The sequence below is a fragment of the Rana temporaria genome, chromosome 1 (assembly GCF_905171775.1).
Source record: "Rana temporaria chromosome 1, aRanTem1.1, whole genome shotgun sequence".
In the NCBI taxonomy this organism is placed as follows: Eukaryota; Metazoa; Chordata; class Amphibia; order Anura; family Ranidae; genus Rana; species Rana temporaria.
This window is the reverse complement of record NC_053489.1, coordinates 575,569,956-575,581,562: the sequence shown is the minus strand read 5'-3', so window position 1 is coordinate 575,581,562 and position 11,607 is coordinate 575,569,956. Positions and strand designations below refer to the sequence as shown.

The 11,607-nt window shown below is 42.1% G+C and overlaps 1 protein-coding gene across 4 annotated transcripts in view; it reads right to left on the bottom strand.

Moving 5' to 3' along the window:
- Window positions 1–259: 259 nt before the first annotated feature.
- LOC120922705 overlaps window positions 260–11,607 on the bottom strand; it is a 122,651-nt gene continuing 111,303 nt past the window's right edge. For 2 of the 4 annotated variants that reach the window (XM_040334750.1, XM_040334770.1), the window contains one exon: window positions 1,454–1,733. In XM_040334750.1, the coding sequence (XP_040190684.1) occupies window positions 1,515–1,733 (219 nt within the window). In that variant the 3' untranslated portion in view covers window positions 1,454–1,514. Of the gene's footprint in view, window positions 455–1,453; window positions 1,734–11,607 lie in introns of those variants that run through there. The other 2 variants (XM_040334756.1, XM_040334764.1) reach the window with 2 other exon arrangements.

Sequence of the window (11,607 nt, the reverse complement as noted above, 5' to 3'; positions counted from 1 at the left end):
CCCTCAAGGGGGAGGGGGTCAGAAGAAATAAGGACATTTAAAAGCAAAATGGAAGGATGAGGTAAGTGAAGGAGGACTGCACTAAGGTAAAGGAAGCTATTTAGGGGAATTATTTTTACCTTTACAATCCCTTTAAATTGACTTATTTCTGTTGATTTTATCACACTGGGTGCTTAATATTGTTAAAGATTTTTTGACCCTTATCATTGTTACATTGTATCTACAACATTGTTTCATTTCACAGCAAGTAATGCATAGATTCTTGTTGAGACTTGGCACTATTTATTGTGTTCACAACAAAGTATTACACAGCGCTACTTTTCAGTTTGGATATTACTGAGTTTTATATCATGTTTGAAGTCCAGCCTTCCTCCATAGATACAATGGAGGAGTGAGCGTACTCTGAAAGTGTATTTTCACAGGATCACCAGGTAAAAATAAAGAAACAAAAGCCCTGAAAAGAAAACAAATTCAGCCAATTCATTTAAGAACTGGTAAGTTATAACATAATAATGCATTTTTGTTTTTGAATTTAGATACACTTTTATTTTTTGTCGTATAGAATTGTTTTTTGTGGTTGTTAATTTTTAAAACAATATTCAACTATCTGGGTAAATGTCTTACTTAAAGAGTAACTGCAGTCTGCTCACATAATTTGTAATTAAAACATCTTTACCATTCTGAAGCTTCTCTCCAACCACTTTGCATATTATTTTATATATACTGTGATTCTCTACTTGCCAAATACGCTGCAGAAATCTCCCTCCACTGAGTCTGGCTGCAACCATTTTAATTGTGGGCAGCTGAAGCTGCTGCCTATTCACTTCCTGGATTTACACAGACACAAAGAAGCACACATTCAGCTCTGTAGCTCTCATTGGCCCTCTTATGACTCAACCCCCCTCCCTTCCTGGCAAACTCTCACGAGAATGAGAAAGAGCTGTGCATGATGTCATAAGCCTAGGCTTTTTACCAGACATGAAAGAGGAAGTGGGCTGAATAAGGTATTTACTGGCAGAAAAAACATGCTTTACTATCCAAAGTTAAAACAACAAGGGCAGAAGATTTAATAGATGAAAAAATGACTGAACTTCTGCTTTAAGCTTCAAGTAGGATATTTCAAATTTAAATTTAATGCATATGTGTCAGTTTAGAAATATGGGCTTTGCCAATGCTGGCTATGTAAAGTTTCAAACTCAAGTATTGTAATTCTGATCCTCAAATTACTACTTGGTGAAGGGTATGCAGTTTGTCTACAACATTTTAAGGTATATAATGAGCAAAATTTGATTAGCTGGAAGACAAAAAAAAAAACAAGAATGTCACCACCTTGCTATTTATGTCATTGGTTTGGATAAGATTAGATTTATCACTTCACTACAGCTGATACAAAGCCCTTTTATAAGACATTTAAATATTTTTTCTTTCTGTCTTTACATCTCTGCACAAGATCTTTACAGTTCTATATATGTTTGTTGTTCATACATACAATATACAAAAGGCAAGTACTGCATTTATCTCCCAGAATTATATTTTTTGAAGCCATGTTGTTGCTTCCCTATAATCTTCTTCTTGTAGACATTCCAGTTTTGGAGAGTGGTATAGCATTCCCTGATCTTCTTCTCAGAGGGGTAACTTTTCACCAGTTCCTTTGCCACCTGCCAAGACTTGTTTGGGGCTTCTGACAGAAACAGCTTGGCAGGTATAAAAATGCATTCAGATCCTTCACTTATCTGCCAATGAAACATAAAATAAATTCAGCAAGAAACAAGGACAATAGATGAATAAATGTAGTGATAATAGCCATTTTCCACTATGTCCAATGACTAGAACATAGGACTCTAGGTCAGAGGGCCCAAGCATTATGGTCATCTCCAGGTCACAGTTTTTTTCTATCATAGCTTCACATTAGGAAAAACTCCCAACTTTTCATGTAACAAAAAAAAAAAAGATCCTGAACTACTTACCGAAAGCCACTCTAAAGTGACCATGAAAGGCACCTCTTTTCCCTATGGCGACTGGTGGTCCCCAATAGCAGGGGTCTCAGACCTTTCTAAACAAAAAAACAGTTTACTGTGCTTCAGACAGAGGGGCAGACTGTAACCAATGGGGGTAGGAAATGGCCTGGCATCCAGTGTGGGAGTAAAAAATGTCCTATCTTTGACAGTGGGATGAGTAGTTCCCCAATGTTGAAGTCAGTTGGAGGAGTAGTCCCCAATGTTTAGTGTCAATGTAAGGTATTCTGCCCCATTGTTGATATTAGTGAGAGGAATTTCGTCCTGTTTTTGGTGTCAGTGGAAGAAAGAATTGCGCCCCATGGTGGGTGTGAATAGAAGGTATTCTGTCCCATCGTTGATATTAGTGGGAGGAATTTTTCCCCGTTGTTGGTGTCAGTGGAAGAAATTGTGCCCTTTTAATGGTGTCAGTGGGAGGAATAATACTGAATTGTTGGTGTCAGTGACCGGGAATTATGCCCCATCATTGGTGTCATTGGATGGAACTGTGCCCCAAGGGCCAGATAAAGGCAAGCGAAAGGCCTCATCTGGCCCCCGAGCTGCAGTTTGGAGACCGCTGGCCAAAACAGACTAGGCTTGTTGCCACCCCTTATGTTCTGACATCACAAAGCTGCCACTGTAAGGGTCATTATACTGTATATGTTACAATCTGACCATACATTCTCTATACAATGAACCTTAGATCTACAAAAACGATATACTATAAGTCCCTACCTAATCCATCCAATCACTCTGAATCCAATCAGGCATGCCCTTGTACTGCCTACTTGTTGGTGGATCTAAAGGAGATTGTGCAATTAGACTGTAAGGGCACTTCCACACTGAGATGGCGGGAACAGTAGCGATGAAGTAGCGCTTTACCGCTGTTCACGCAGCACTTTGCTGCCGCTTGCGGTGCACTTTTAATCCCCCCGAAAAGGGTTAAAAGCACCTGCAAAGCTCTGCTGCCAAAGCGCTTTGCAGGCGCTTCGTCAGTGCTGCCCATTGATTTCAATAGGCAGGATGGTTTAGGAGTGGTGTATACACCGCTCCCGCACCGCCCCAAAGATGCTGCTTGCAGGACTTTTTTTCTCGTTCCTGCAAGCACACCTCTCCAGTGTGAAAGCACTCGTGCTTTCACACTGGGGCTGCAGGTGAGGCAGTTTTCAGGCACTTTACAGGTGCTATTTTTAGTAGCCTAAGGTGTAGTATGCTTAAAGCAAGCCATACACGGTTTGAATCCCGCCCAGTTCAGCAAGAACCAGCCGAGATTTTAACCATTAATGGGCATGCTGAATGTACCAAGTTGATCGATCAACAATCAGCCTGCCGGATTCGCTTCGCTTCACTGTCTTCTTCCAACGGGGACAGCTTCTCCACCCACCCCTGCCCCCCGCCTGGAGAAGACAACGGCTGATTCCCCTGTCAGCACTGCCTGTGCCAATTTCTTTCCTGCAACCACGGAAATTTGCACCATGTATGGCCAGCCTAAGACTGCAAAGCACTTTGAGGACTGATTGATAAACTACTTTGGGACCAATGTGCAGTGTCCATGCCACCAAGGTGAGTTGGGCACTACAAGAAGTACAGTCCCACACTGCAGACCGAAAGAAAGAAGACTTTGGAGGAAGCCTGTCACCTGCCCATGGTTTTAGTTACATTAAAAAATAATAATAATAATAAAGATTTTATAGAGATAGGTGGAGTGGGAAAGGGAATTATTTTTAATTTCCAGAGTTAACGTGTTTGTTAACATAAAAAATTAAAATAAAAAAAAATTCCTGTGTAACTTGGCCTCCTGTATCACCTGAAATATCTGGCTGATACTGCCTGGTTATGCTCTGCTCCCCCTTTGTAAACTGACCACGGTATATTATGGCTGCTGAGCCCTGACACCGTGGTAAGTTTACGTGCCTCTGTCATCTGCAACTCTCCTCTGTCCTCCTGTGTGCTCTCCTCCGTCCTCTCCGCCCTCCCCTTCCTGCCTGTCGGCTCTGTGTCCATGCTCGCCCCCTCCCCTCCTGCTGCTGAAATTACTGTTCAATTTTTACACCATCCTCTCTGTTTATTAATGTAATCTGCCCTGTATCTGTGCCTTACAGGGTAGATTACATGCAGCTATATACCTGTTTTTGGAACGCCAATTTGCACTCACATGACCCACCGCCTATCTCCTCCTCTCCTCCTGACTGAGGTCACTGGAAGATCATCAGCCCCACCCACTGCAGCTGTCAGGCCGAGAGAGAAAAGAGGCAGCGGGTCACATGAGCACCTATCGGCCCTCTGAAAACAGGTATATAGCTTCATTTTTTTATAGGATGGTGTAAATTTTACTTAGTGGGTTAACAACCACTTTAATCTCTAGCAGGCTCATTCTAAACATGACATAATAAAAATTATATAAATTAGTTGGCTTCCTAAACCATAGAGTGGTCATCTATGTCTGCCCTGCTATAAGACTACTGGGTTCCCTCCTGGGTGCATTTCCAGGAGAGCGCAGGAAGTAAAGCTCCTGATCGCATGTCAGAGAAGGGCTCTTTTTTTATTTTGATCCAGACCTGCTCAGCTATATTAATATTATTTATTTATTTTACACAATAGGGTTAATTTACTAAAGGCAAGCTTTGTATGAGAAATTTCTCCTAACTTAGTGAATGAGGTAAAGCTCTGCTCATCAATCAATCATGTGTGTGTAAAAATATATATATTTTTTTTCTTTGGCATGTGATCGGCTATTATTTTTTTAAAGTACATTTTCAGTAAGCTAAGGGAAAAAATCTATTGCTAAGTGAACAATATATTTGCCTTTAGCAAATCAACCCTTAAGATTTATTGTTTTTTTCTGAAGCACAATGGAGTAATGTTAAGGTCAGCAGAGTTCTGTAACTTTTTGTTATTTTTGCGCAAGACTTAAAGTTTGCCCTCACATCCTCAATGTAACTCTTAATTACACTAAATGTTTATTTCATGCTTTCTGGTTTTCTAATTATAGGCCACTAAGAAGGTTAGGACATGTACAGATTTGCTTACAGCACATGAGTGAAATGCTGTGAATTATACAGCTCAAATAATTAAAACATAGGTCTTTACCACACAGTTATTCTTCTATCAACTGAAATCAGAAAGTTCTTCTTAGATAACCTTTAGATGTAAGAGCTGAAATGGCAGGCAGGGCGTGCGGGAGAATTGGTCGTTCACTGCGCACTAATTGTTACTAGAAATAAGCCCCAAGGGACCTCATTATTTATAAATATGACAATTAAAATATGTAGACTTAGTCTGAATGCATTTGTAGCTTTCCGGTCATAGATATAATATTAAATGAGCTTGTTAAAAAGTCTTATTGCTGAATCACCTCCGTTTGATTTATAGAGAAAAGTTCAACAGAGTTTAGTACATTTTATTTATGTCATTACTGAATATGCAAAGTGATAAAATCCTCAAGAGCAAGATGAATTCTCAGCAATGTGTAAAGATATTATTATATAATCCTAATAAAAGGAGTAATGTTACTTTTATTCACTGAACCTGTTTCTAATTCATGTGATCTCTGTGGAACTTATGGCCACTATGCATCCTTTACATAATTTTTGATAATGGCGCTTTATGAGGCATTTAAAAGTGATTTGCTAAATTAGACCTATATCCGTATATTCTATATTAGACCCATTCTGATAATTGTACTTCGTAAAATAATGAATTATAAAGGAAATACAGTACAGTACAATACTTATCCTACAGAAAATGCTCTCAGACAAAGGGGATCAGAGTTCAAGAGATGCTAATTGGCTGGATGACAGTTCTCATTGTCTTTAAGCTGAGCTCATGTGAACAAAGCTTAGGTTTGTGGTTACATGAGAGTCTGCAATGAAAACCCATGGCAGCACATTTTGAGGGAAAGATAATTGTTACAGACTTTTTAAATAATTCATAGGGAAAAGGGGGGGGGGGGTATTTAGTTGCATAGTTACATAGTCATAGTCATTCGAATAAAGAAGAAAATCAGCTTTTCTGGGGACAAAGAGAAGGCAAGTTTATTAAATACTTTTTTCAGCTCTGTGTATACAAAGGAGCATGGGGGAGCTCATCTCCATAATGGGGGTGGTAGTGACACAGCCCCAAATCCACAATGGCTCAAAAGTAATATAGTCCAGAAATATATAGACAGAATAAAGATGGATAAAGCACCTAGACCAGATGGCATCCACCCACGGATCCTAAAAGAATTAAGCTCTGTCCTTTCAAGGCCATTGTTTCTAATATTTAGGTACTCGTTAATGACTGGAATGGTAGCACTGGATTGGCACAGAGCCAGTGTGGTGCCGATATTTAAAAAGGGATCAAAGTAACTATAGACCTGTTAGTTTAGCTTCTATAGTTGGGAAGATACTGGAGAGTTTAGTAAAAGACCACATAGACAAGTTCTCGCTGGAAAAAAATATTTTAAGTAACAGACAGCATGAATTCATGAAAGACAGAAGTTGTCAGACAATCCTGATTTCTTTTTATGAGGAGGTAAGTAAAACCTTGGACAGAGGCGTGGCTGTGGGCGTGGTATACTTGGATTTTGCAAAAGCATTCGATACAGTTCCCCCACACACGGCTCATGTGCAAGGGAAATTGTACAGGCTTGGAAATATCAGTTTGTAAATGGATAGAAAACTGTCTAAAAGACAGACAGTAGTGTTAATCAGTGTTGCTCATCTTACTTTAAAAAAGTAATTAATTACAGTTACAAATTACTTCTCCGAAAAAGTAATTAGTTACTCAACAAAGTAACTGTGACTTTTTTTTTTAATATTCTACAATGCAATTACGTTGGAGTGTGATGATATTGTACAGTATTGCTGGGCATGTGGAGGTGGAGTGTGATGAATGATATTGTACAGTATTGCTGGTGGGCAGCCCAGCAATACTGTACAATATCATCATCATCACACTCCACATGCCCAGCAATACTGTACAATATCAATATCATCACACTCCACCTCCGCTCCACATGCCTAGCAATACTGTACAATATCAGATTCATCACACTCCACCTCCACAACATGCCCCAGCCCCAGCCCCAGCCCTAGACTAGGCCGCTCCCCCCCCCCACTCCCAGACACTTCCAAGTTCCAATCTACACATGCATGATGCCGGTCCTCACCTGCGCTGCTCTTACTGTCTGGACTATGTCTCTCTCTCTCTTCCACGCTATGCGCAGGGCCACGGTTGGTGCACTGCTGAGCTGGCTGACTTTGATATCCGGAGCGGAGTCTCCGTGGGGGAGATGTCGGCGGCTGACGGCTGAGCTGAGCCAGACTCGTGACACACTGCAGGCGGGCGGGAGACTCCAGGCGCGTGCATGCCAGTGTGCAAATCAATTGCCACTACTGTGCCCCATCAGAGTGCTAGTGTGCCAATCAATTGTTGTTACTGTGCCCCATCAGATGCTGCTACTGTGCCATCAAACGCAGCCACTGTACCCATCAATTTCTGACACTGTGCCCATCAATTGCCACCAGTGTGCCCCATCAAATGCTGCCAGTGGTCCCATTAATTGCCACTACTGTGCCACATCAGATGCTGCCACTGTGCCCCATCAGAATGCCAGTGTGCCAATCAATTGCCGCTACTGTACCCCATGATCAAATGCTGCCAGTGCCAGTGTGAGTGTGCCCATCAATTTCCGCCACTGTGCCCCATCAGAGTGCCAGTGTGCCAATCAATTGCCGCTACTGTGCCCCATCAGAGTGTCAGTGTGCCAATCAATTGCTGCTACTGTGCCCCATGATCAAATGCTGCCAGTGCCAGTGTGTGTGTGCCCATCAATTGTTGCTGCGACTGTGACACTGTGCCCCATCAGAAGCTGCCGTTTGTCACCTGATCATCACCAGTTTAATTTGCTTTGCTAACCTTTTAATCTAGACTGTCACTCTGGTCTGGTGAGGCAGACTTCAGCCAGCGCTGGTCTTCTCTTCTTGGTTCCTTCCCTGGTCTGGGCACAGGCAGGCAGTCAGACTGCTCGGGCGGGAGGAGGAGGAGCCTGGAGGAGGTCGGATGTCACGCATACCCAGGCTGCAGCCTGAAATGCACTGTGGCCTGCGGGCGGGACGAACCGGAGACAGCTGATCCGAGCCGGTGGATCTAGGGCACTGCAGAATGCCGCCGCCCGCGAGGTTGACTGGAGGTCTGGTCGGAGTCGGAGGACTTGGAGTCACTGACGTGAGTGACAGGTGGTGATGCTGCTCTCTCCGCTGCTGCTGCCGCGGCCGGAGGAGGAGAGGAGGTGGGTCGTGGGTAGAGTCGAGTCGGAGAGCACAGTTCAGGCAGCACTGTTTCCTCGGTCGGCCGCCTCCCTCTGCTCTCAGTCTCTGCGTGTGACGTCACTGGTTGCTACACACCAAGCGGGGCGTGCCATAGCAACCAGTGAATTTTGCAATATTTTTTTACAGCGACACTGTGGAAGCCAGTCATTGTTTCATTCAGGGACAATGAATAGTCCCTCTGCCCCCCGCACGCGGTAAATGGAATTACGGTAACGCCGCCCAAGTAATGGGAATGGCGTTGCCGAGAGGGGAATAGTAATCTGGTAGATTACTAGTTACCCTCAAAAGGGGCTGCGTTAGGTAACAGCGTTTATTTAAATGCCGTTACTTACAACACTGGTGTTAATGACTCTGAATGGTCTAAGGTTATCAGTGGTGTACCCCAAGGTTCAGTGTTGGGACCCTTACTTTTAAATATCTTTATAAATGATATTGGATCTGGGATTAAAAGTAACATTTCTGTCTTTGCAGATGACACCAAGCTATGCAGTGGAATCACGTCCTTACAGGATGTCTCCAATTTCCAAACAAACCTCAATGCTCTGTCTAATTGGGCAACTAAGTGGCAAATGAGGTTTAATGTTGATAAATGTAAAGTTATGCACTGGGGGCTAAGAATATGCATGCATCATACATGCTAGGGGGAGTACTACTGGGGGAATACAAAGTGGAGAAGGACCTGAGGGTTTTGGTAGATCATAAACTCAATAATAACATGCAATGCCAAGCCGTGGTTTCCAAAGCAAGCAAAGTTTCTTGTATTAAGAGAGGTATGAACTCCAGAGAGAGAGATATCATTTTTCCACTGTACAAATTATTAGTAAGACCTCACCTGGAATATGCAGTTCAGTTTTGGGCTCCAGTTCTCAAAAAGGATATCGGGGAACTGTGAGAGTGCAGAGAAGAGCAACCAAACTGATAAGAGGCATGGAGGAGCTCAGCTATGATTAAATATTAGAGGAACTGAATTGATTCCCTCTTGAGAAGAGGAGATTAAGGGGGGATATGATCAACATGTACAAATACATAAGTGGTCTATACGGAGGACAAGGGGGCACTCTTTACATCTAAAGGAAAAAAGATTTCATATCCAAATACGGAAAGGTTGCTTCACAGTAAGAACTGTGAAAATGTGGAATAGACTCCCTCTAGAGGTGGTTCTGGCAAGCTCAGTAGATTGCTTTAAAAAAGACATGGATTCTTTCCTAAATGTACATAATATAACTGGATACTAACAGTTATAGGTAAAGTTGATCCGGGGTAAAATCCTATTGCCTCTTGGGCGATCGGGAAGGAATTTTTTCCACTGCTGTAATAGATTGGAGCATTCTTTGCTGGGTTTTTTCGCCTTCCTCTGGATCAACTGTGGGTGAAGGATTGTGTATATGGAATTGTATTTACATTTTTTTTTTGTTGAACTGGATAGAATTATGTATTTTTTCAACTAACTATGTAACTATATACCAGTGTTGCCAACCTACCAGATTGAAATTTACTGGCACAGCCACGTTTTTACTGGCATTTCGCAAAAGTTACTAAATTACATTTTTAGGTGCAAATTTCAGTATTTAGGCTACAAACAAGTACGCTAGGCAAATAGCAATGTGATTTAAGTTAGATATTAAGGTAAAAAAAATATTTTTGTTATTTTTGATATAATAAGGGCAAATTATTTAGTCACATCACCTCCTGCCTCCATCCCCCTCTGCCATCAACACCCCCTGCCTTCACCACCCTCTGCGGTGCCACAATCTCCCTCTGCCTCCAATCTCCCCCTGCCTCCAATCTCCCCCTACCTCCATCCCCCTCTGCTGTGCCACCACCATCCCCGTCTCCATCCCCTACCCTCTGCTGTGCCACCATCCCCCTCTGCGGTGACACCAACACCCCCTGCCTCCAATCACCCCCTGCCACTAACACCCCCTGCCTCCAATCTCCCCCTGCCTCCATTGCCCCCTGCCTCCATCCCCCTCTGCGGTGCCACAGCAGCCACCATCACCCCCTGCCTCCAATCTCAATGCGCAGTTCCAAGCCGAACCGATCTCGGCTATTTTTACTGGCACATTCCCGCAACCACGGACATTTATGAACGGGGGTGAAAAAATACAGACGGTTGGCAACACTGCTATATACTCTGGACATATAAATAAACAGTTATATATATATATATATATATATATATATATATATATATATATACAGCTCATATCATTTGCCTTTTAACCACATCAATTTTATCCCTTACTATACCTTTAATTATTTATTTTTTCTTCAGGTCCTTGTCCCATGGGGGTGGTGGTAACTATTTTGTAAGTATTGGTGGCTGCAAAGTTTAGAGCCCCTTCTCTGTCCATACCAGGTGCCAACTCTGGGGAATGAGAGTCCCCTTCTTGTTCAATCCAACACTGGCCCCTGGGACTTCAGTCCCTAGCACAGTATCATGCCTGAATTACTATTCATTATTATCCACCCATCATCCTTTATGTCATCCTTTATGTATGTGTATATATCTTTAGTTGGTATATGTGTATACACATATGTATTTGTAATTTTTGGTATTATGATGGACTACACCTCATTTAGTCTGTAATTAATTATATGTTCCTGGTCAATATGGATACTTTTTATATTATTTTATTTTATCCCTTTAAAACACTACCATTTTTTGATATATTAATGGACACACGTGAATTTGATGAAGTAACATCATTTGATTGATTGGTAATTTTATTACCTTTATTATAAATGTTTAATTAATTCATTGGTTTTTAGTAAAACAGGGTAATTAATAAAAACATGGTAATTAGTAAATACGTGACAATCTAGCATATAATTAAGATATGCTAGATTGTCACGTATTTACTAATTACCATGTTTTTATCAATTACCCTGTTTTATTAGTTACTATTATGTCACACTATAACTGACCCATCATTTTTAATCTATGTGTTTGTGTACCAATTTTTTCATATTGATACTTACCCATTGATCATTTACCTCCTTTCATTTTGCTGGTATTTCCTAATTGGCCTCCCCCACCCCTAACCCCCCCCCCCTCCTCCCTGCGTACACTCTTAATAACGATTTCCATGGTCTCATTAGCTTAAGAAAGGAGTGCGGCTTGCTATAGCACCCGCAGCGTGCATGCTCATGAAACGCATCACATAGACATCACCCTTCCTCGCCCTTCTTCCACCTGCGCTTCATGCCTCATTTGAGTTTCTCCACCGCAGCCGGCTTTTCGACACCAGCGGTGGATACTGTGTATACAACGCTCCCCTGCTTTGGATTAAAGGAAG